The 27,198-nt window shown below is 33.5% G+C and overlaps 2 protein-coding genes across 2 annotated transcripts; both read left to right on the forward strand.

The window, feature by feature from the left end:
- The first annotated feature begins 491 nt into the window (after positions 1-491).
- Positions 492-14,134, forward strand: LOC129939689 (exocyst complex component 4). Its single transcript, XM_056047798.1, has 10 exons — positions 492-623; positions 879-1,216; positions 7,617-8,367; positions 8,433-8,557; positions 8,733-8,987; positions 9,045-9,446; positions 9,510-9,936; positions 9,995-10,165; positions 13,354-13,560; positions 13,624-14,134. The coding sequence occupies exons 1-10, from the start codon at positions 564-566 to the stop codon at positions 13,798-13,800; spliced, it is 2,913 nt and encodes a 970-aa protein (XP_055903773.1). The 5' UTR covers positions 492-563; the 3' UTR covers positions 13,801-14,134.
- A 4,110-nt stretch (positions 14,135-18,244) lies between these two features.
- LOC129942239 (uncharacterized) lies at positions 18,245-23,260 on the forward strand. Its single transcript, XM_056051095.1, has 5 exons — positions 18,245-18,359; positions 18,421-18,723; positions 18,798-19,041; positions 19,109-19,141; positions 22,606-23,260. Exons 3-5 carry the CDS (start codon positions 18,818-18,820, stop codon positions 23,042-23,044), a joined length of 696 nt encoding a protein of 231 aa, XP_055907070.1. The 5' UTR covers positions 18,245-18,359; positions 18,421-18,723; positions 18,798-18,817; the 3' UTR covers positions 23,045-23,260.
- The last annotated feature ends 3,938 nt before the right edge of the window (positions 23,261-27,198 follow it).

Below are 27,198 nucleotides of genomic sequence, written 5' to 3' on the forward strand. Positions count from 1 at the left end.
CAGCTCTTTTACTTGGTGACAGGTCTCCTCTCTTACCATTGGTTTAAATTTAACTATTTATTGTTTTTTTTAGAAATGTTTTTCAATAACAGTAAAAAAAAGCACACAATAAAAAAACAATGCAATTGAATACCGTTAATAAGCACGCAAAGCTTTCAAAGTCACACGAACCAGCAGAATAAAAAAATGCGACTGAAAGAATTCTGTACTTGTTTACACTCTGTTGCCAATACTTTGATTTTATGCCTTCATAATGCAACATATTAAAATAAAACATAAAGGAAAAAAATTATAAGCAAAACTTAGTTTCTGTAACTTTAACCGTAAAAATATATGAAATTAAAATTTTAAATATAAAATTATAAAAATTCTGCAGTGCGCCAGGGACTGTACACAAACAGAACTAGTATTGTGACCGCACCTTTATACCCTTTAAAATTAAAACATAGGTGGCCTTCCAAATTGTTGTTTTTTTTTGACATTTCAAACATATTATTTCGAAATGTCATTTTGCCTATAGTGTTTTTGATATTGATAATTCTGATCGCTCGCTTTGCTGAAAAATGGCTACACCACCACCTCCAACAAAGCCTCCGCGAGGAATTAAATACGGAAAAGATGAGGTAATCCATAAATTCATTGGAAAATAAAACAGTAATTTACTTCTTCGAAGTATGTTTTCTCAAAAGCCGTCCAAAGTTTAACAATGTGAACCATAAACCAATACGATACTAGGTGGACTAGTAAATATTTATATGGTTGTCTTTATTCGTTTATGTTCTTTTATTACAACTACAATAATATATTTTGATCTTAAATTAAATGACAAAATACAGTTCTTACGAGTTCATAATTCATATTTTATTTCTAATACCTAGGCTGGTTGTGGTTTCCTTGTTAACGTCATCAAATCGCTAGGTTTTAGCGAAACCAATGAAGAACGACAAAAAGAAAAACAACGCATAGAAAAGGAGTTCAAAAAGTCTGACCAACGTCTAAACGAACTCGTCTCGAAACATGATAAAAATTTGACTCGGGTACTGCCCCTTTTTAGTCAAGTATCGACTGAAATTACTGCCAGTCGAGAGAAGATTCATTCCGTGAAGGAGAATTTAATAGCATGCAAGCAACTTTTACAGTGTCGTCGTGATGAACTCAAAAAACTTTGGACTGATGCTGTACAACATAAATTTGTGTTGGAAATGTTGGACCAAATGTAAGTACTAGAACTATGGCTAGTTACTTATAAATTGTATTATAGGCTCTATGGCCTATTTATCTTTTAAGATAGTCTTTAGATTCTATTTTGGTTTTATCAGTGTTAAAACACCCACTCAAATCACTTGTTCACTTAAACACGGGTAACATTCTATTTTTTGCTTTCTGATGGGCAGTTGAAAAAATTTCTATACCGTGCCGTAGCACACTTATGGTAGGGGATCCCTCGAAACTTAATGGAGACCTTTAATGTGATATGATAAAAAGAAAAAAAAAGTTATGTAGGTAATGTGTTTCCGTTTGTTAGCTGGACATGTTTGAGTGCGTCAGATTTTAATATTCTGTATTCCCGATGTATCTTTGCCGACTTGCTTTTTTGAATGTGGCTGTACGGATTGTTTAAAACTGTAAACAAAAATTTGACTTAAACCTTGAAAGCGTACATTTTAATAACTTGACGATTTTGAACTCCTACAAAAATGCGTCATCTTGACGTGTCTGATTAAGACATACATATTTGGCTCATCGTGCTGTCCAAGACAGACTGGCCAATAATCTGAAAATTTAAAAAAACCGGCCAATGAAAAGGTGGCTTATGAGTCAAAACATAGTCTTTCACTTTTTTTTGTTTAGGATAGTTTCAAGACGCTCTTTCACATTGTGAAAACCAGAAGGTCCTAACTTGCTTAGAGGTGTACTTAAAATGGAAACAACATTTATAATATAAAAAATTGAACCTGCAACAATTAATTAACATAATATATAGAGCAAAAGCATCTCGCATCTCACTTGGTGTCCTTAAACAACGTGAGTCATTTATCAGTGGAAAGGTAGAGAACAGCTGTCCCCACTTGGGCTCACCTACTATTATAGTTTATGGTGATTTGCTAAACATGTTGTTCGTGGACTACAAAATGAACTACAATATTATTATTCATACAAATTTTACCAAGCAATGATCTTTACACACTACATTGAGAGCTTGTACCTGGTGCCTATATAATTAATCCAAAGTGCTGCAAACACCATCGCAATCACCGGAAATAAATAGAACATGTGGATTCAAGAATTCGAAAACACCAGATAATAAAAAAGTGACTACTCGAAGAATAGAATCAAATTGACCCAAGTTTCACCCTGAAATTAGTAGAATCAATGCCAAAAATACTGAAAGCTGTCATAAAAAATAAGAGGTATGGTACAGAACATAAGAATCATTTACAAAATAACTTATTTCCAATATCTGAAATGAATGAATTATTATTATCAAATTAAATAAGATTCTGGGTTGCGACCCACACTGATAACTTCCCATCCCGTCTGTCGATTTGCCTTGCTTAAAAGTTTGTCTTTATGTACACGTATCAATTTTTACCACATTTCCGTACTATTTTTTGTAGATTTTATTTTTTATGAAAAAACGGACCGTTGGATTTTTATATAAACATTACTGAATATCGAAAACAATATTTTCTGTGAAATAAAATAAGTTCGAAGCCAATATTTTTAATTTTTGAAAAGCTATTTGAGTCGAAAGTAAATCTTTGCCAAATTTTAGTATTGTTTTTTTTTTAGTTTTATTTTTTGTAAAAAAAAACTGTCAATTCGAGTTTTTTTTAAAATTGTATCGAATGTTGAAAACAATATTTCTTATAAGATAAAATTAGTTTGAAGCCAATATATCAAATTTTTGAAAAGATATTTGAGTCGAAAATCAATTTTTACCAACTTTTGTTATATTTTTTTAGGTTTTTAATTTTTTGTACAAAAACTGTCAATTCGATTTTTTTCTAAATTGTACTGAATTTTAACAACAATATTTTTTGAAAGATAAAAGTAGTTTAAAGCCAAAATCAACAATTTTATAATAAATAAAAAAAAAAACGGCAAATGGATTTTTTTTTAAATATACCTCTTTGATATTACGTTAGCGTTTTTAGTTCGTAAGATATTTAGGGTTAACCAAAATTTTCACCTTTTTTTCAAACTGCTATGGTAAAGAAACCACCAACGCAATTTTCTTGAGAGCCCTTTCTGCATCTTTCTGCCTTATTATCTGTATAACAAAATTTATTTGAAATCGATATCTCTTCTGGTTCTTGAGCTATGTAGTACGAAAAAAATGTCGCGAACGTACGTGCACACGCACGCACAGACATCTTTCTAAAAATCTTTTATTTCGACTCTAGGGACCTTGAAACGTCGAGAAATGTCAAAATTTTCAATTTGACAAATCGGACCCATTACAATAACTTCCTATGGGAAGTTAAAAATTATATATTAGTCTACAGCAGACCTCGTAATTCTACATTAAAAATTATATTTCAAATCTCATTCTAGAACATATTCTTCTCTTTTATTATATTCCTTTACATAGTTTATCACTTAAACAACATAATACTGAACTTAGTTCATAAGTGCAAGTGGTTGAAAATCTGAAGATATATTTAAGTCTATGTTCTTAAGATATATTGATTTAAAATAAATTAATGTCTTCTTTATATAAAATTATTTATTTTTTAGTGAAATTATGCAAAAAAAAGTACGAGGTGTACGAATATGACTGAGACTGGCTGTACTTGCTCTTCATTGCTTCTGCGATAAATATTCTTAGCTGGTCAAGTGTTTTAACAGTCAAGCTCATTGTTTGTAGTCCGTAAGAAAGGATTGGTAGAATAGCAGAGTCGAAGATCACTTTCGTCTAACTATAAAATATATTGTTTATTTAAGACACCAGAATTGTTTCCAGCTATTTGTGATGAGTCTGTTAATTTTTCTTTATTTTATTAGTCCTTTAATGATTTAAGCTGTTCCTGATACATATGTTTTTTTTCTACGAAGTCAATTTTTTCTTCGTTTAGTTTTTGATTTGTCGTCTTCTATCTATATCGTCTTCAAATCTTAAATTGGTAAGAAATTGGCCTTATTACATATTTTGGTTTTCTAGTTAGTTTTTTGGGAAATTACTTCTAGAACTGAACTAAATAAAGGTGGTAAAACCGGATCTCCTTGCCCAACTTCTCCTGTTATACTATATTTGAGTCCTATATTCTATATTTTAATTTGTGCTGTTTTATTTTATTTTTTATTTTTTATATGTTTTTCATTCTGAGTTACAAAAAAAGTAGCGCACCTTAAAATTTCGCAATAATTTCAAATACGTAAAACACACTACTTTTTATTCAGTATTGTTTATTAACATTTAATATTATTAATTTATGTGCAAAAGAAGCAAATGGGAAGAATTTTTAAATAAAACAAAATATATGAGTTTTTGTGTATTGAGTAGTCGGTATTGTTATCCCTAACCTCAATCAAAGCTTTAAGTAGACTCGGCATACCTTGAATAATATTCTTTTAAGATCGCTGACCAGATCTCAGCCCACTTAGTGTGTTGGGAAGAGCAGGGCGCTGCCTTATCATATTTTAAAGCAGATCCCAAATAAGTTCGGTGGCCAAGCCATTACATCTATTTCTACTTCTTTCAAGTAGTCCGTAATGCACCTGGCAACCTCGCATTGTCTTGAATCAGCAAGAATTTTGTACTAATAAATGGCGGAAAAGTAACCACATATTCTTCCAAAATGTTGGAGATATAATAATTAGAGTTTACCGATCATCCTAGTAGATGCACAGTCTAGTTTTTTCGTGCATGGAAATTTTGTGCACACACCATGAAATTTTCCCGCTGGGAAGCTGTTGTCGAATTGTTTTTTTTTTGCAAATTCATTTTTATTAATTCAATCTTAAAGCTAGACAAAAATTCATAAAACTAGCCTAATTAACCATAACTTACAACTAACTTACTGATCCCATACGGACACTCTAAGTTAAACAATAATACTTAACGCTAATGCCTTTCAGCCCTAAGATCTATTTTACTTCAATTCAGTTTTATTTATTTTTGTATTTATTAGAAAATTAAAAAAAAACTAAAAGCAATATCCTTTTTTATTTATTTTTACTTAAAACTACTTAAAATAAAGTCCTTAATATCAATTGCCGATTGAAGCCACCAAAGCTGGTTCTCCTGCTGCACCCTATCAGTTCGGACTAAACCTTACTGAACCGAAGGAGTACAGGAGTCGCCTGTGTACGGTTCGTCGTCTGACGTGGTAGATTAGCGGAACTGTAAATCTATCCTGTATCAGATCGCATCTATCTAAAAAGAGGAATGCCTCTGGTGGAATGAAGCCGCTCAAGCGTGCACTCTCTAAATACTCGTCGTTCGGATAGAACGCCCGAAAATTAAATTGTTGGTCGAAAACATAGCTCTTGCAATGTGACTTCGAACGAGCTTTATCACGAAATTGTCAATTCTGTTGATTCGAACGCCGTTGTATAGGACCTCGTTGGAGTAATGCACGTAAGAAGATTCGGCTGTTCGATATAAGCAAGTACGACGTCGTAAACACTGCCGATCGAACACCTGAAACTTCTCCATCTGGGAAGGGGCAACGTTGAACCACACAGGACAACCATAAACGATCATCGGCCGTATGAGGGCCATGTAGCAAATTACCTTCACTCTGGGGTCAATCCAACTGCTGTAAAACAGCCGTTTCGTCAGAGCGAAGGCTCCTCTGGCCCAGGTCATAACAGCATTTATATGTCTGTTGAAATATAAATACTGATCTAACCAGATACCGAGGTACTTCATTACACTTTTGCTCGCTAATGGCTGCCCGTGAAGATCAACGATGACCATCTTTGCGCCAATTCTTGCACGTATCCCTCGTGGCCCTAGCCAACGGAGTGCGGAACAGAATTGTCTCCGACTTCTGGATATTTATTTTCCGTTTCCAGTCGTCGCAATTGTTGTCGAATTGTATCTCAAACCTAGTCTTCTCCACTGATCAGTGAAGTGACCTATACTTTAGTCGGCCTCGGTTCAATCTTAGTGAAGGCGCGCAAATACCATTCGCTAGTGCTGTATCCTGATATACGACTAGATCACTCTCAATTAAACTCCGCTCTATCGTTTAAGCCTTCAAAGTAATAAACTTAACCCGCTGTTTACTGACGACCTCGAAGGCTTTGAGGCACTTAATGTCTTTGCAAAAATAAAGCGGTATATTATCAAAATAATAACAACACATCATAAAGTATGACTGCGACACTTTTTTTGTAACTAAGTGTATATTTGGGTTCATGCTTTGATTTTTCGGGAAAGACCATATTATTTCGAATTCAACGAAATCAAAAGCTTTACTAGAGTCAATAAATAGAAATTAAGCGGGTATTCTAAATTCATTGCACTTTTCCATTAGCTGATTCATTATCTGCAATTGATCTGTTGTGAAGACTCCTTTTCTTAATCCAGTTTTTTATTTTGGTTGTTTGTTGTTGAAGTATTGTTTGACAGTCCTGTAAAGCGTTGTGGAGAAAAGCTTGCAAATTGTAGAAATGTTACTTATGGGTCTATAGTTATTGATATCGTCCTTCTTTTCTTTTGTGTGTATTAATGTTATCTCTGTTTCTTTTCATTCTTCAGGGATGTGTTTTATTTGCAGTATTTCGTTAAATATGTTTTTTAAAATGTTGAAAAGGCAGTTTTTTCCACGTATTTTCCGCTGCATTTGTCTTTCTTCTGATTGTCTATGGTCATTTCGATAATTTTGTTACTTAAGATGAGAATGTGTGTCGGTATTGAATCTTTGCTTTCAATTTTACCATTGTACAAGTTAAACACATTTTCAAAAAATTAAGTTGCGTTTTCATTTATGGCTTTTCGGTATATTATAACGGTTGTCCTTCATACTTGCAATCCATTCTTGTTTATTATTCAAATATGTTTTTGCTTTTTTAATTGATTTTGTTTGTCTAATTGTATCCTTAATAATGTTTTCATTAAATTTGCGAACATCTTTCGTTTTTTTACATCCTATAGTTTTTGTTCTAAAAGTTTCTCTTCTAAAAATAAGAGATTTAATACTTAGGCAATTAAAGGTTATAATAATAATAATAACATTCAATCTTTCAAAGTTGTGACCATTAAACTTGATTACTTTTTATTTAAAATTAAATCTACCGGGCAGGCGTTAAAATATCTAATTACATATGATGAATCATTTTTAAAGAAAAGTGTATGGCTTACAGAATTAACATACGAGAAATTTGCACTACCAATAATGCTTATATCCATTACCTAGATGCGTTTCTGCTAAGCGAACAAATTCGTATGTCCATTTTCTCATAAATAACTAAAAATACAAAAAAAAAAACACATTTTAAATAAATAATAATTTTAATTTGTGGAAACCAAGTTATAAAATGCATTTATTTTAAACCTTACAAAATAAAGGGAAGTCATTATATTAAATTGAAACACTTTCTCTAAAATTAAGAAGTTAATAGCTTTTCTTTAAAATTTAAATTTTTATTTTCATTCCAATTAGAACTGAGCTTCGTAAGATACCACATAAAGCTACAGCATATTCTTCGAAGAGACAATATTTACATGCAGCAAAAGCCCTTTGTGATGCAACCGCTACTTGTGATGGGCCCTTGAAGGATGTGGAAGGCTTGTCTGACTTTAGAAATGACTTGCTTACACGCAAAAATCAACTCTATCAAAAACTCCATGAAGAAATTGTCGAACAATTATACAAACATTCTTCCGCTGAAGTTCTTACTAATTTTCAAAGACAAAATTCAGCTCGTAGTAGTGCATCAAATTTTACAAGGAATTTTGCTCGCCGGTCTACCGATCGCATGGAAGCAAACGCCCGAGTCCGAATGGCTTTGAAAGATATGGCGCAGGGTTTTGATTTTGAAAAATCTGAAACTATAGATGACACACATTTAATTGATGCCGATCTAAGCGTAACCTATTTCATTTCAATAACAGTTGAGTGTTTCGGTATGTTAAATCGAGTTCCGGATTCCATTGAGAGGATACGTGTTCAAATTCAATCACATTTGCTGGACGTTGTACGTAATACAACGAATCAAATGATTGCTTTGAATCTAGTGCCTACCGATCGCCACCCGCTGTTAGCTTTGTTAGAAGTATTATTCAAACAATTTAAGGCAATCGCTAGAACACATGCGTTACTTTTGAAAAACTATCTAAGTGTCATACAAAAATACTCGGTAACAGCCAGCCCATATGATTTAAGTGATTTTTGGGCTCAAGCGCAATCTGTGGTATGTAAATTCAAAATATTTGATTTACGAATTTAAGAATTTTAAATGAATAAAATTAATTGCAGTTGCAGTTACTTCTAACCGATTACTTGGACATTCAAAACGAATCTGCAGATGAAGCTTCACAAGCAAATTTTAACGAACCAGCTTTGAATGTGAATTCATATTTTGTTAAACGAAAAGTTCAAAGGTAAATCATGAGATATTAGAACTCAAAATTTTCTATAAGAGGGGATACATTCTTAAAAAATTATAAAAATATTGGTTGGTAATTCAAAGATTTCAAAATTAACCCACAAAGTCTCTTATTATTTTATCATTTACTAATTTATTACTTTTTGAAATGTTTAAATATGTTTTAACAGCAACAAAAGGATTCTTTTTAAATTTGACAAATCATCTCACATTGCACAAAACCATCAACAAAGTGGTTCTTTTAAGGGACACAGGAGGAATCCATCCAATACATCAAATGATGAGAATTTGGGAGCGTTTGGTGGAGCAGAAAAACGTGAAAAAATTCTCATTTGTGAACCAGATCAAAGTGTCATTACTAAAGTATACCTCCCTTTAATGGGTTATATTCAGGAAATTGAAATTTTCATGAAGTGTAAATCGGGGTAAATTTATTCTTGTTTTTAGTTGATATGAAATAAACAATTTTTTGTTGTTTTTAGTGAACCCTGTAGTCTTCATGATTTCATTGATAATTACATTAAAGAAACATTCCTTGCAAAGGGTCACTTTAAAAATCTGCACTTAACCATAGAATCCTTGTCAAAAAATCAAGATGCTTGGCGTGCAATTGTTATGCCTGAAGAAGTTAAGTCACTTAACATCCCACGACCCCTTCTTCAGTCTACAGTTATGGTGGAACGAAGAATATCAGAGACCAAGAACCTTATTCAGGATCTACCATGCTTTTCGGAGGATCTCTTAAAAATGGTGTGTTCATTGTTGAAGACATACCGAGAAACTTGTCAGGCTGCATATCGTAGTATTGTGCAGCCAGACTCGGAAGATAAGCGAATATATAGTGTGGCGTGGTTGAAAGATGAAGATATAAGTCGATTTTTAAAGTGAGTTGATATAATTTTTGGAATTTCGTTTTGCATTAATTTACATGTTTTTATTTATTTTAGAACACTTCCAAATTGGACTGACTTAAAGACTTCAAGTAATCGCGCAAAGCATACTAAGAAGCTACATCGGGGACAGTTTGACCCGTCTGAGGAAGAAAGTCCTATACAAGTACAACAACGTAATGTACGTGAAGCTGAAATGCTAACCAGCAATCTAGGCGAAGGTGGAATAACTCAACAAGAAATTCTCTCCGATATTGGTGTTCTCAAAGAACTCGCAATAATGCAAGAGAGTATGGAATGGTTTTCATGTCGAGTGTCTGAATTTGCAAATGAGCTGAGACGCCCCATTATAAATGGTCTTAACTCGGCTGCGAATGAATGTTCATCCATAACAATTAAAGAGGGCACCATTAAAGTTCTTACGAATTTAGCACTAGAATTTGATGAGTTGGCTAATACTTGTCTTTTAGTTCTTCATTTAGAAGTAATTTTAATTTTGGTAAAAACAAATTAAAATTAATTTATTGATTGAATTTTTTTAGGTTCGTGTTCAATGCTTTCATTACTTAAGATCAAAGCCTACAGTCAAACCAGATTATGCTACTTCAAAGGATGATGTTCTTGAACCGGATAGACAAGTTCAAAAACTTACAAAAATCTTAACAGAAATGGATGAGGCTTTTAGTTCAACATTGCATTCTAGAAAAACAAGGGTAAGTCATGATAAAACATTCGCAAGAAAATCTGTAAAATTAAAAAGTTTGTTTGTAAAATGGAATTTGCTTTTCCACTTTTCCATGAGTTACGTTCAAGAAAAATCACAGACAAATATTTTTCGTATCCGTGATGATAGATCAAATTGATGGATAATTACGTATCTGTGAGTAAGCATTTTTCTGAGTGTTTCAAACATTCTTTTTGTATGCTATAATTGTTAGTAACATATGTAAAGGGTTTTTTTAAAAAGCTACAGGAAAGTTCTTCAAATAAAACACATACATTTCAGAAAAATTCATAAAATTTTTATTTGAATGTTGGCCTTGACTGCGCCTCAAATGGTCCATCCTCTTAGTCCAATTTTGACATACTCTTTTCAACATTTCGTCCGGTATCTCACGAATAAATGCTTCAATGTTGTCTTCTAATGCGTCAATTGAAGCGGGCTTGTCTGGATAGGCATGATCTTTAACATAGGCCCACAAAAAATAGTCTATAGGCGTTAAATCGCACGACGATCTTGGCGGCCAATTGACCAGTCCCGAACGTGAAATAAAATGTTCACAGAACTCGCATCTCAATAAGTCCATTGTTGCGCATGCTGTGTTTCATGTGGCACCGTCTTTTTGAAACCACATGGCATGCCATTAAGCTCTTGCATTTTGTGCAAATAAAAAGTTGGATATCATCTCACGGTATCGCTCACCATTCACAGTTACGTTATGATTTCAATCATCTTTAAAGAAGTACGGTAAAATGATGCCAGCCCATAAACCGTACCAAACTGTGACTTTTCTGGATGCTTTGGTAGCTCTTCCAATGCTTCTAGCTGAAAATCGACAATTCTGCTTATTTACGTAACCATTTAGCCAAAAATGAGCTTCGTCGCTCACAAGAAAAAGCGCGCGATGAACTTTCTTAACAGACCTCGCCTTTTGATAATAAAATTCCATAATTTGCAAGCGTTGTTCGTTTGTAAGAAGATTCATGGTTAAATTATAGACCAAACTGAAGATGTTGTACAGTGAAAAAATAACAAGAAACGTGCGTCAGCTGTTTAAACCAGTGTTACCAAAAAGATAATAGCTAAAAAACCACTCTTTACTTTAGACGTTTCGTTATTTTTTAGATTATATTTAAAAAAAGTTATGTCCACTTCTTTTTGTGCCTTTAATCATGTAGTAGATGCGAGAAAGTTATAAGAGATTTAAATGATTCGATGCCTCTTCTATTTCTAATCACTAAACTGTTAAGCTGAGTTTACAATCTCCAGGCTGTAACCATGATAATAAAAAATCCGAGCTATCAATCTACTCCATAAATATAATCCTGACCGGTGTAACAACAGTGAATAAGATTAAATGGGGCATAAGCACCTTCTTACAAAATTAAAATCGCCAGTGTAGAATAAGCCCTACACTGCGTTGTGAGAACTATAAAAAAACACTCCATGATATAGATATGTACACTAGCCGCGTTTTTAGGCATCGAGGGACCTTCAACAATGTAAAAAATCTGCAGTCGAAAAAGCTCTCACGGTTCTATTAATTAATAACGAACTAGCTGGCATAGAGATCAATGTATCAACATCCAGAGGAACACCTCAAGAAGATGTACTTGAACCACTTGTTTGTATTCTGGTCATGAACGAATCCTTAGCACCTTAGCAAACTCGAATACAGTGATGTCAAAGCAGTAACCAACGCTGGACGTAGCTCTACTGGCGACAGGGAAATTCCTTACCACTTTAAGTTTACAACTGAACCAAACCTTATCCAGAACTTATACACAAAGTTGTGGCTTGACGATAAGTACCCTTTAGAAATAAGAACAAAATACCAGATTATGCAATTCCTATCATGAGAGGAACCCAACTTAAATTATCAAATCAAGCCAAATACATTGGAGAGATCCAAAAAAGTTTAAATCGCATTCTACTCATGCAATAGGACCTTCAGGAGAAATTGGGAACCAAATCCTAAAATCATACACTGCATTCGTCAGACCATTAATCAATTATGGTAACATGATGAGATCTGTTAGTGAAAAAAGTTCATACAATTATGATGTCTCACATTTAATTTTCTTAACATTTTACTGACAATTTGAAAGCCATGAATTCTAAGGAGTTGAACCAATTTAACAAGCCAAGTTTAACGTCAACTAGTGGGACCAACGTCACGAGCTTCAGCCAGATACTGGGGTCGATTGCAAGAAGAACAATTGTCCAAATACCTTTGGGTGAATAATAACAGCCAAAAACAAAATAGAAGAATAAATATGTGAGTGGTTTCTCAAAACCAACAGAGTCTACTTCAGTGTATCAAAGCTTTTTTAATCCAGAAGCCTTACAATGACTTCTAAGCTGCTGCTGTACATGACGATAGTTCTGCCAGTACTCACATATGAACCTGAGACCTGAGTGCTCAGTAAAAAGCAATCCGATCTCTTGAGCGCGCTTAAAACGTCTTGCCGAGAATTGTTGACCCCTTATGTGAGTAAAGACGAACCCGGACAAGCTACAATCATAAACTGTATGTAATCTACGAAGAAGCTAATATTGTGACTAAAATTAAGCTCGGTTACGATGGAAAGATAGCGTACACTAGTACGCCCGAATTCTTGAAGGGCGCCGCCGGTTCGAGATCAGGATAAATGGAGAGACTTGTTGTATGATGCCAGATCCGGATCCCGGTTGTTGAAGGGATGATGATGATGATAATGTTAATTTTTATCTTTTTTTAGCATCATACAACTTGTTCACTTTCAGACAATTACCTACCAATGAGCTGACAATTAAATTGTGTGCTTACACGGTTGGTACGAAACGTACTAATCTATTTAGCCACCTATCAGATAAAGTCCAGAAAATTATTGACTAAGTCTAAAAATATGATAGAACATTTTATTCATTACAGTGTGACTTTTAAGAGCTCAACCTACAAACTCCTCTATGTTCTATTCAATGTCTCCCATCGATTATCAAAAATAATGTTGTTACCAATTTAACGATATCCACTTTTCAAAAAAAAATTACCAAATCACCTAGAAAAAGGAAAACCCTTATCTATGTAGTCGCTTCAGTATGAAAGTGTTAGTAAGCGATTAAATCCGCAAAAACCAATAAATATTTTACCTAAAATTTTGTGTTCTTTATTAAATTGATTATTGTTTCCTTTTTCAGTATATCTTCGAAGGACTCGCACATTTAGCAGCAAAAATTCTTATTCAAGCTTCCAATTACTTAGAAAGTATCGATCAAATTATCATTCAACAAATGTGCAGAAATTCGCTAGCATTACAGCAAACTTTAAGCAACATAACTGCTTCTAGAGAAGTGGCTCTTGATCAAGCCAAGAACTTTTACGATCTTCTTTGTATGGAGCCAGATGTAAGCGTTTTATTTTCATTTTGTATTATAGTCAATATTTTAATAAAATACATAACCATACAGGACATATTAACCAGTATCATAGAAAAAGGAGCACAATTCAGTGAAATGCAATATTTGAATGCTCTTCAATTATCGTGCAAAGCACGTGGCATTGCAGACTCAAACACACTCGCTTGTTTCCAGCAGAAGCTCTCCGATATATTAGGTGCTAAACCGCCAACTGGTGTAGTTGTATAATGTTTTTTTTTTTTTTTTAATGCTTTGTTATAAATATAATATATAAGATAAATAATAATAAAATAAAAACTAATCTGTGCTACACATTTAAATCAAACTATCTAAAACAGTATGCAAATCTGCAGGCCTTGGCAGTAAAGCCGTTAGGTTCTGGAAAGCGAGTGGAAGTTGTCAATTCCTTTAAAAATGTTGAAGCTGAATTTTTTTTAGTTAAATACAAATATGTGTTCTAAAATATGTCCATGGTCTTATATAAGATAAAATAAAAACAGACCATATTTGATTTCTAGAAATTGTATTTTGTTTTAAATAAATAATGGGAGCAAAAATGAAACTTATTTTCTTTCTAATATTCTAATAATTCAGATGAATATGAAATATGAAATGAAGATGGAAACATTTTTCTCAGTTTTAGAGAGTCTTGAATTTGGAATTTTGATCAACAAAAAAGTACATTAGGATAAAACATTTATTTTTGTAATTATTTTATAATTTATAACTTGTTATTCAACAAATTTGATTAAAAACAAACGCATGTTCAATTCGACGATTAAATATTGTGGATGATAAAAAAATTGTTAAGGCCTACTATTGTTATCGTCCAACTACGCAAGCAATTGGCAAAATTGTGAAGAAATTTAAAGAGACTGGATTGGTTACAGATATTTTAAGGCATGTGAATTTTCTTTTCGCTCGTACCACTGAAAATACCGCTGCTGTTAGTGTCACATGCCACACAGCTCGTGCGAATATGGCTTTGTAGCAGGAGACTTTTCCTGGGGGCGCAATTTCTTGTCGTGGTGATATCACCAAGATCATGCCATGTGACACTGCTGGACTTTTTTGTATGGGGCTTCACGAAAGACCGTACTCATGCAGATAAACCTTTAACTTTTGAACACTTAAAAACCAACATTTGTCAAGTAATGGCTAAGATACCGCCCAATAGTGTCAAAAGTGGTCGAAAATTACTCAAAAGAATAGATGCTTGTGAAAACTCACGTGGTAGTCATTTAAACTATATAGTATTTCACACATATACCTACATATATAAGTTTTCCACTAAACAAAAAAACAAAACACAAAAAAGCCTATTAATTATTTATAAAAAATCTTCGTCATCAAAAACATCTTCCATTGCACTTTCAACTAAGTTTCTGTTTGATGAACTTGTAGAATTGGAATTTTCTTCATCGGAGACTTCAGACAACAACTTTACTCTGGAATAATTGGTAAATCCTGATGGAGTTGAAGACCTTGACGGTGGTACGCCGACATTACGTTGTTTGACTTCGAATTGTTTAACGATGTCATAAATCGTCCACTTCATCTCCCGCATCAGATCTTCATCCTTTACAACTATCATTTCCTTTTCTAAATTGCCTAAAAAATGCCGAAGAACTGAGGATGGCTTGTTTGTGATTGCATTAGCTATTTTATCAGCCGCTGTAATGGCCTGTACCGCTTTGAGTTCCAGGTTTGATACACTACCTTTCCGTTTCTATTGAAAAAAAGAAAGCATTTTTGTAGTTAATTGGAATATGATAGTATGATAATTGTAGATGTATGCATGTATTTAAACTCTCCCAAACCTACGCGAAATTATAGCGAATTATTCGCATACAGTTTTTTGATTTTGTTAATGTCACTACACATATCTATTAAAACAAAACTATATTTGCACAAAATGCAAATTAATAGACCATAATGCATTTTCTGTTGAATTGAGTGGTAAAGTCCTCTCTCGAGGGACCAAAGTGTTGCTATATAAGATTCTTATCATCCCCGTCCTGCTATACGGTGCAGAAGCATGGACTATGACAAAAGCGGATGAAAGCACTTTGGGTCGCTTCGAGAGAAAAGTTCTTCGTGTGATCTACGGTCCCGTATGCATCGAAGGGGATTGGAGGAGAAGATGAAATGACGAGCTGTACGGGCTGTAAAGCGACGTAGACGTAGGGTAAAAGTCCAACGACTAAGATGGCTGGGTTATGTAGAGCGCATGGAAACCAATGCTCCGGCCCGGAAAGTCTTCCAATCCACACCCACAATACAGCGCAGCAGAGGAAGACCGCGGATCAGGTGGCGCGCACAAATGGAAGGTGACATCACCCAACTTGAAGCGCGAAGCTGGAGACATCTAGCTAGGGACCGAGCTAGATAGAGAAGTTTGTTGGGTGAGGCGCTAGTTCACACAGGACTGTAGCGCCACCTTAAGTAAGTAAGTAATGCATTTTCTGTAAAACTAACTATCCTCGATCCAAAACAATGGGTTTTTAAAAATTTTATGAAACCACCTAAAATATGTATTCATATATCAAATGAAAGGTCTTGACTCCTCGAATACGAATATGTATGTGCGTGACAGATGTATCCACTTTAAGTACTGTTCCGATGTCACCTTTCTTGGTCTCTTCAAAATCTAGACAACAACGCTCTTACATACATCGCGTATTGATCTGCAAATTGAAAATCTATACGAGTGGTAAATTTATTTCCACCTGTATGATGTGGATCTTGTATTGATGATCCTTCTACGGTATCACTACTATCTGCTGCTGTCATTATCGGAGTCAGCTTCAGGATCGTGGCGACTAATTTTCATTATGCCGCTTCCGTCGGTATCATACACACTACCTTTTTGACTACTTAGACGTCCGCCACTTATATATTCATACTCAAGGAGTCGGCTTTTACTATTTATGCTGATTTTAATGAAGTGATGGCTGACTACTAGTACCCGTGGCATGATGTCTTGGGATCAATCCCTGCCTGTGCCACCTTAATTTAAAAAAAAAAATAATTTTCGCGGGTTCTACCTCTTGCGAGGAATTGACAAATCCTTCAAGAGTAATTCTTGTCATGAAAAAGTGCTTTCTCAAACTAGCCGTTCGGATTCGGCCTAAAATTGTAGGTCCCTTCCATTCCATGGGTGAGAGTTGTAAGTCACTAGGCCCTGGTTCACAACGGACTGTTGCGCCACCCCATTTGATTTGATTTGATGGCTGACTACTAGAGAAGGCTGACTTCACAAGACATCACGCTATATTATATTGCCTTAATAATAGTTTAATCACTCATTCGGGAAATAAATACATATACTCTTAACCTCCCGGAACTGTTGTATGTAAGGATCTGGATGTCTTTAGTAAGCTGTGTACCTCTGGCTCAGCAATGATTTCCGATGATGTGGGTTCAAAATGCTCCTACAAACGTAGATGTTCATGTATGTATGAATTAACATACAATATTTATTTAATTTTCAATTCTAATTTGACTTACCCACAAAAATGAAATATTTGACTCTCCAACAACCTCATCACCGGTGTCATCCCAGAAATTGAGCCTGTCGTAACTCGTAGAACCACAATATAGGCACATACACCGCACCACTTTTTTTTCAACGGATAACGTTATTTTTTTCTTTTAAATATTGCGTTTTAAGCGTTCTAAGCATTAGAATAACATCTTTCACAGACGTCTCCGGCAGACAACATTTTGTTTTCTCCGCGATTTGGTTTAAACTTTGCTACTTTTTAACCCGGTTTTTATAGTCAGCGTGACAAATTTGAAATAAATTTGGATAGTCTTGTAGCACTTTTATTAATTTAAGCGTTTGAACTCGAGTCCAACTATCCATTGTCTTAAAATAATTGTTTTTCTACTGAATTAAAAATGAAACAGCATTAGTAAAACAAAAGCAAATTTGATGTATACATTCTACTTCGCCGGCAAAAAGAAATGAAAATGTCTGTCAAAATGAGATCGTTTTGCGAAAGAAACATGATTTTTAACGCAAAACTCATATCTGAAAATGAGGAAAAAGACGAAACTTGGTATTTTTATATCCCTTTTTTTCTTTCTAAAAATCATCCGTTCTCTTTCGTGAATTAATTCATTTTTGCGCTTGTGTAACCACGCACTATCAAAATCAAAACAAATGAGGACAAATTACATAATATGTAGGTTTAATTACGTTCTTGATATATTTTATAACTGATGCAATATTCCGTTAATATGAGTTTTTTCTTAAAAATAATGGGGCATAATCATAGATGTTTGTTAAACTCTTGTTGTTACTAAGCAAGTCCAGAGTTTAGGCTGTTTATGTAAAAATTTAAACCTGTAAACATATGAAATGCTGTGTTTAAGTAGTTATTATCACAGCCAAATGTCATATATGATTTTTGTTTGTGAATTAAAAAGCTGAGCTCTTCTTTTTTCCAATTTTCGCTCCAAAATTTTTTGTCTGACTGCGATAAGTTTTCCTGCATTTTTATACATTGATCGTCGAATCAAAAAAGAATCATCAATTAAAGGTTCACGAACTGACTGCCAGGTGTCCATAGAGTAAAGTGATACGGAAGGAATATTAATTTATTAGTTCAAACCTGGAACGCAGATGGTTTTCTAGTACAAATTTTTATTGAATCAAGTACAATTTCGAAAATTGTCAAAATGACGTGCTCTGCTGATATGCATATGCCATTCCACAAAAAATAGCAAAGCGTCTAGATTAAAAAAAAGAAAATAAATAAAGTTTAAAATAAACAATATAGGTAGGCTGTGTAAAATATATTATGATCAATCATATATCCTCATCCTTGACATAATCAACAGATCGTACCGTCTACCGTAGCTGGACCTTTATTACAGTTGCAAAATTTGTTTCACTACGAAAGAAAAATTACACAAATTTCATCGTAGTCTCTTGCCAAAATTGAAAATTCTTCAAACTGGCGACCATAAAAAGGAAACGCGGTCGTCCACGTCGTGTGGAGTTAACCGATGATTTTGATATAAATCTTATTAAAGAATTTGAAAAACGTCCGGATCTCTATGATCGCAATGCTCCAAATTACAAGGACAAGGCGTACCATGATGAATTGTGGGAGGAATTATCACACTGTTTAGGATATGATGGTAAGTGTTTGCATTGAAAGTGAAATCCTTATCGGTGATTCTTTGCTTATTGTATTTTAATATTTATTCCTAAGTAAGCATTGTAAAAGACCGAATGATTCAAATCCGAAATAAATATCATCTGGAAAAGAAGAGATTAGAGACTCAGAGAAATGATAATCCTAAAGGTTTTGCCGAATCCAAGTGGCCTTTGTTTGAACTATTGGGCTTTTTGCAAGAACACATTCCAGTGAGAAGGTCATTTCGAACTATGCGCTGCAAGAGAAAGTACAGCGAGAGTGAGTACGTGATCAAAAGCGAGCAAGATACAGACGGATCGTAAGATAGTTATTTCTTAAGAAGACACCTACTTATAATAATATTTTGTATTATTTTTTTTTTTCAGTGATGCCGAAAGAACGAGGGATTCTGAATACAGGTGAGTTGCAACCACCGTATATTTAGTAGACTATACTTGTATAGTTAAGTTAGGAAGCATGTTTATAGCATGTGCTAGAAAAGTTTTTACAAAGGTACAGCACTATGTTATTCTAAAGAATTACACCTAAATCCTCTGGTGAGATTTTACTTCTTGCTCCTAGTATCTCTTCTCATAAGAAATTTGTCTCTTCTACGCAGTTTTGATTGAGTGTAAATTGTTTAGCTACTTTATCTCAAGAACTAGTTCAGGGTTCTGCTATTAAGGACTCGTTGTCAAGTATTTGAAATAAGAAATGTGGATTGTTAAATAGAGAGGAACAAAAGGGGTTAACAATTTTTTTTTATAATTAGCGAACATTTAAAGGGCTTTTTACCCCTATTACCATTGGCGAGTCGAATGAATAAACGTGTGAGTGTGAGAAATTTATGTTATTTAAATGTCATACATTTTTCGAAGATTGATCTCGTGTTCTTATATGTCGAACTTTCATATTGTGTGAGAAAAGGTCGAAGATTATGTAAAAGAAATTTCGGAAAGTAAAACAATGTAACTTCATACACATATTTTATTTCTTTTATTAACTAACATGAATCCATGTATTTTTATTCACCTGCAAGAGAACTAATAAAAATCAGTACGAAAAGTTAGTCGAACTGATGGAATCGAACCCGAATGTAGCGAGAGGTGTTGGAGAGTTTGATTCTTCAAAAACAAAAGGAATATTGGGAACAATTTGCTACAACCCTCAACTCACTTGGGCAACCTTGGTGATATTACCGTCATAAGATCATTTACGTCACTTGAACATCGTCGAAATGTTTCTTGTCTCACGCTTTTTTACCGTTATTTTAATGGTTTATGCTCTAGAGAAATAGCCAGCTGCATTCCTCCCCTTAAACAGTTCAACCGTAATACTCGCGCTTCTAGGAATGTTCATAAATATACCCTCGAGCCCATCTTCGGTCGTACTGTCAAGTACAGAGATTTGTTCTTTAGCCGTACTATGCGAATGTGTATTGCCTTGCCACACTCTGTTTTCCCCAGCTATTGCAATATTCAGGAATTCAAAACCAATGTGCACCGACATCTCCTTTCAACCCCTCTCTCCCTTTCCTAGTGCTCACACTGTGTCTACAAAATAAGGGTAATATATCCCCTTGAATGTGCGCTTATTATAAAAAAAAAAACTTTCTCGCGATGGAAAAGAAAAATTATTGAACGAAGAAATAAATATATAAATACTACTAAGGAGCATTGAATGTTCTAATCTTTGGTACCACGTTTCAAGAACTGATTTAAGATTACTGGAGTTCCATACAAAGAAATCATGGGTTCATCCAGGATATATTGAGCCAGCATAACGAATACCCATTTTATTTTATGGTCACACGCCTTAAAAACTTGCAATAAAAACCAAAAGCAACTCACGGGGAAAAAACTTAATATCATTACGTTTAAACTATAATATCCTTTTCTGCTAATATACTTATAACGCAATTTAATCGGAGCAACGATTCCTATATGGGTTCCGTCAACACATCCTATTACTAATGGTAACCTGGCTGTTATAAAAAGAAGGTTCTGCGTTTTGTTTCTCATCGGATGACATGTTGAGATTGATCCAGTTTGGACATAATTTGTCTTCAATTGCACACACAACTTCTTTTAATACTAAGGAAACCGAGGATTATGACAGGCCAAAGTCAAAATCTTTTCCTACGCTGCTCTGATAACTACCACTAGCAAAAAATCTAAGGGCAGAAGCTAATTTTAGTATAGCAGGGATTGAAGATATGCTTGTATTTTTAAATTGGCCTTCGAACTTGTTTAATATGAATACAAACGCTACCTTATTCAGTGGAAAATATTAATCTGTAACAAAAGGAATTAATTAGATTAAAAGAATTTCCAGCAGGTACAAACTATTTGTTCTACTTACAGATTATTAGAGAGTTAAAAAATTAGAGTTGTCTCGAATATTCTTTCGCAGTCGAAGCAATCTACTTTTTTCTGTAATTTTCGTTTTCTCCAAAAAACAAATCTATCTTGCTTATCAGTTTGGTTTATTTTGCATTTTTATTAAATATGAAAATTATCAATTAATGAACACAACAGTTTTTTTTTTTTGTTTATTTATGCCTGTTTTTTTTTGTATAGTTGCACTAGAGTCTAAACAAACCTATACATCCTGGGGCCTTTTTGGCGCCATCGCGTATGTCCACAAGAGGTGATTGATGATGAACATTCCAAACACGTCAAGATTTTTAGTTTTGTTGATGCAAATGTTACTCATAGATAGTGGCCATTGTACAATGCTGTTTAGGTCGGTCATATTTTGCCGTTTTTAGTTCCACATCCGAAAAGGACGGTTGTGAGAATATGAAAAACTAAAACTGCTATCGTCAGCAAAACAATGTAATGGATGAGAAGTAGCCGACAGGAAATCATTTATAAAAATGAGGAAAAGGGTCGGAGACAAAACGGAGCACTGCGGCACACCAGCATTTATTTTATGGGTTTCAGACTTGAATCCGTCCGGGACGTAAATGCAATTTGTCAGTAATTCGAGCCCCTCCCCTATTTTGAAAATGGGCTAAACAGATATTGTTTTCAATCTGCTATAACCTCTACAGCTCGTATCGAACCATGCGTTTTCCTTAGGTCTGATATTTTTAGACCTGTTCAGGATAAAAGTTCTCATTCCCAAGAGAATCAAACTTATGATCATATCGACATAACAATCGAAGAAGCATATTTCTACATTGAGATTTCGGTTATTCTAAGTGCTCTCATTTCAGAATCTAAATACCATTATTTTCGTATAAAGAGTATTAATTTTAAGATCCCATAAATCAAAATCTGGTTTAAGCATAATAATTTAGAGTTGCATAGTCAATGAGTTACCTATTAAACATACAAGGTCATCCGCATATAGAAGTACTGAGATTAAGAAAACTTTTGTTTCGGTTTTAAACTGCTTGGAACTGCACTCATATTTGTAAGAAGTTGCTCGTATATTGTTATAAGTAAGGTTGTTAAAAACCCGTTCTTTAAAGTTAAAAAGTGGTAACTGTATCTTTAATGTGTCAATTTTTTTTGTTTTTTATCTATAAAATGCAACAGTAGATATTTCTTCGACTTTGAATAAGTTTATATCAAAGTTTGTTTAGGGCGTTTTATTAATTAGTTCCCATCTAATTCTTATTTCACCCACTGCCAAGCGAATTTGAAACAAGGTCTTGTACATTATAACCATTATTAAAGTAGTAGGATTTTTCTTCATGTACATTATGTTATAATAGTTGGGGAACAAATAAATTTAACTTGAGTTGAATCGTACTTCTTACATAATTCATTGTGATTTACTGGTTCCGGATCCTTGCGACACAATTTACTGCCTTCATTTACAATTATTTGTGTGACCTATTTTGCTTATAAATATTTTTTATTTTTGTTTACAGAAACGCTAGGAAGGGACAAGCTCGCAGTTATGGAAATTCTACGCAACAGACAAAATATCGCAATTCACCTTACTTCTCAGCGTCTCGTAATGCTTGTGGTCCAGCAGCTACCCGATTATCACGGATGCCTCGACAAGTATATGCATCACGTCATGCACAGGCAATTTACCAAAGAAAAATGGAGACACCAGTTAGAAGCAATCTACCACCGGGAAGTGAAAAGTTCCATGCGTTTGGACAATTTTTAACATCTTCACTTATAGAATTACCAGAAACAGAAGCTTTAGTTTTAATAGACCAGTTTACTTCAGAACTAGTGCAGGTGTATTTGTCAAAACATAATGAAAATAATAAACATCGAGACGATGAAGACGATGATGACGCTGTGGAAGAAGTTGATGCATGTAATGGACATGATGATGTCTTGATAACAGGATGAAAAAAAAAACAAAACAAACAGAAAAAAAAACATTTGTATTCGAAGAAATTTCCTTAGTTTTAAGTTATCTACTTTAAATTGTCTTTTATCCATCCTCTTGTTGTAAGTCTGACGTTATGAGCGCATAATTCACTTTAAATGCATTTCATATAACGAAGAATAGAATGCAACTAATACATTAATAATACCAAAATAATGTTAGTCCTTCTTTCGATGTATGTGATGTCCAAATAAAATTTAAGACCAATTATTTCATCAAAAGGGTATGCAATATGCATACAACAATGCTTACAAACATTTTTTTTTGAATGCATACAACAAATGAATCCTTCTTGTATATCTGTACAGATAGTAAAATCTTAGTGATCGGTAAAAAATTAAAACAATTTATAATTTGTTTAAACTAATTGCTCCTTAATAATTTTTGATAGATGATCATTATTATTTCTCAATTAGAAAATTCGTTGTTCGAAAATTAAAATAATTTTAATACAAAATACTGAATGTGTGGAAAAATTCGCATACAATTCTCTGTATGGGATTTCTTGTCCATTAAAGGTTTAAAGGTGGTCTTAAATATTTTTTATTTTCTTGTTTTGAAGTTTGTTACTTGTATGTATATTTCTGTTTTTCATAAAAAGAAATTAAAAAAAAAACAGTTTGAATGATTACAATCTGAAAAATGCTTTGGTTCTTATTTCAATATAACGTGACTTCTTTTTTTTTGAACACATCGACATATTGTTTGAGTTTCCGAAAATACAGCGTTCCACAAAAGTAGACTAATTTTATGTACAAAGCTTGAAATATTTAACAATAACCCAATACTTCAAAAATATTCAACTTATTTTAGCAAATTAACATTTGTTGCAAATTTTAATAACAAGAAATTAAACATTTTGCAATAATTAAATTAAAAAAATAATTACGTTAAACATATGAATTCTCTTCCACAAAAGTCATGATACACTTAGAAACTCCTTTATGTTTTTAAGCAACCGCACAGAGGTTAATTCTTTGTATGACAGTTAGCCATGCAGTTTACACGGAGGAATTGTTTGAGCTTGATCTTTTAAATTTCCTGTGTAATTTTTGGTGAACAAAAATAAAAATAATGGTTTTTGAACTCTATCAAAATTAAAAGAAATCGTACTCCGAAATATCAAACACTATTTCTAGAAGCCGTTATACCGTTCAAAACTTTATTAGGCGCTTTAAAAACGAACAACGCGTGGAAAATAAGCTGCGTAGTGGACTTCTATCAAAACTTACTTCCCGGGATAAGATAATAAATGAAGCACTTGGTAGCCCAGGAATCGTTTATAAGTACGAGCAAGATAAGTGGAATAAGAACAATAATAACATACATCCCTATTATGAGTATCAATTTGATAGTTGATAATATCTATCAACTATTTGATGAATCGGTATTATGAACATCAACTTTTAATTTTTGAACCGATTGTGAATAGTTTATTGTGAATGAGATTTTTTTTCTCGTTTGACGTTTTCAATTATTGTTTTAAAATTTTGTTATGTGTCTGGACTTCTGGAGTTAAAATTGTTTAGCGAAAATGTAAGTTGTTCTAATAAAAAAGTTTTCATATTTTAAAAAATATATTTTATTTAGGAACAGAATAGTAAGTAACAGGAAGCAATTGGAAAGAATGGTAGAATTGATGGAGCAAAATCCTGAAGTGGCAAGGGGGATGTTGTCCAAAGTGGACCTAGGAAAAAAGTGGGAAGCTATCGCAGTGGAGTTGAATAGTTTGGGGCCTCCACAACGCGACTCAACCAAGAACGACTGACACTGTTGGTTGTGCCATACCAATATTAAAGTCGTTTCCTACGCTCAATTGGTAACTTCCTTGGGCAAAGAATTTTAAAACCGCTGCTAGTTTTAGTACATTTGGAATGGACTGCTGGCTTTTGATCGGTTTAAGTTTTTCCCCAATATCGTTTAACACCTCCAGGAAGGCTTGTTTGGAAAGCCTGAAGTTTTGAATGAATCTACAATGAAGTTTCATCAGCCAATGGAAGAATTAAAGAAAAGTATCTTATTACATGTGTTCGTCCAAATCCATTGGGTTGGAAGAATCACGTAATGCTCTGCGTATTTTGAGCTGCTGACTTGCGTTAACTTCATCATAACTCCCTTCAAAAAACAATTCCGTCGAAGTCATAATATAATTTCTTAAATTTTTTTTTGCCTTTGAAAATCCTGAAATATAAGTTTTTTGTTTCCTAAAGCAACCGAATTAAACATCGTCAATAAAAAGTAATTTAAAAAAAAAATGCGTACAAATCGCTGTTTCTTTAAATTTATATTTTATTCTATGGAGAGAATGAAAAAAAAGTACCTTTTATAATTTTTTCTAAATTTATTTGAGACGTATCAACCAAGAATTTGTGGTTGATATGATAATTGATGTGTATCTATTTTTTTGATATCCGTAATACCAAGTAATCTCAAAAAATCATTCACAATAATGATAAAATTCACAGTTCATCAACAAAGTTGATAGTTGATAGCCATAATACCAATGCATCAAAAATATTGTTATGTATCAAGTATCGAGTTGATAGTTGATAGCTATAATAGGGCTGATAGTGTATCACTGTATCCTGAAACTGTGCGACGCGTAATCGTTGAAGCCGGGTTTAACTCTCGTGTAGCTAGAAGGAAGCCCTTAATCAGTGAGGTTGAGGTTAATACAAAAAAGGATGGCGTTTGCAAAACACTAAATGAGACTCGGAACTTTTGGAGGAAGGTACTTTTTTCAGGCCAATCTAAGTACAACGTATTTGGGTTGGATGGTCAAGTTAAGGCGAGGGGATGCCTTAAATCAGAAAAATTAGATTAAGACAGTAAAACACTGTGGTGAAGGATTAATGGTATCGGGCTGTATGGCTGCATTTGAGCTCGGAAATCTAGTCTTGAAAGAAAATACAATGGACCAACATGCTTACCTTAACATTCTCAAAGAGAATTTAGACTACAGCGTGAGAAAACTGGACCTTTTGCTAATGTACAACACTCCTCACCTATTAGCGACATTTGACCTAAAAGGAACGTTTCAGAAATTGAATATGTGGTGAAAAATAAGATGGATGAACTTCGACATTCAAATAGAGGAACATCTCTTTTTCCAAAAAATAGTTTTTTAAAGTGAACATTGAAATGGGATTCGCGAAATTATTGATTTGAAAAGTGTTCAATTCGCTTTCAAAGTAAGGCCCCAAGTTTACCATAAAATAGCTTCATAAGTTTGTTCGTATTCACCTCAAAAATTCAATTATATTCTACATTTTTAACTTCCCATAGAAAGTTATTGCAATCGGTGCGATTTGTTGAATTATAAATTTTGACATTTCTCGACGTTTTAAGGTCCCTAAATCAAAGATTTTAAGAGATGGCTGTGTGTGCATGTGTACATATGCACGTTCTCAAGAACCAGTAGAGATATCAACATCATATAAATTTTGTTATACAGATAATAACGCAGAAAGATACAGAAAGGATTCTCAAGAAAATTGAGTAAGTTAACCCAAAATATCTCACGAACGAATATTGATAGCGGCTTGAATTAAATTTTATATTATGTAGTGTGGACGTGTTACCAAACTGCAATAATTAAAAAAAATCAACTAACGGCTTATTTTATAATCACAAAAAAAAATATTTGTAAACTCGAATATTTTACAAGCAAGGAAGAAATCTGGTAAAATTTTGAGAAAAAGCGAATCGACGGTTGTTTTAGTTTATTAAAAATGAATCAAATATATTTACAAAAATTAAAGATTTAGCTTTAAACTTATTTCATCTTTAACCATCTAGTCGAATAAAAAAAAAACCTTTAGTTTTTTCATACAAATTTTAATCTGCACACAATATTACGCCAAATTGGCAAAAATGGATGTTCGATTCTTGATATCACGTGACTAAATTAAGGTATTGAAGTATTGACTTGAAAATAATTTCACTCTGTGAAATCCAATCTATATTCTTTTTATATAAGAAATGAAAACTCCAACAATTACAACTAAAATTAGTAAAAAATGACTCCACTAAAAATCTCGGGAACAAAAACAGGTACATATCAACAAAAAAAATATTTTATAATATATGCAAAATATTCAGCCTTATTTTGACA

The sequence above is a fragment of the Eupeodes corollae genome, chromosome 1 (assembly GCF_945859685.1).
Source record: "Eupeodes corollae chromosome 1, idEupCoro1.1, whole genome shotgun sequence".
Taxonomy (NCBI): Eukaryota; Metazoa; Arthropoda; class Insecta; order Diptera; family Syrphidae; genus Eupeodes; species Eupeodes corollae.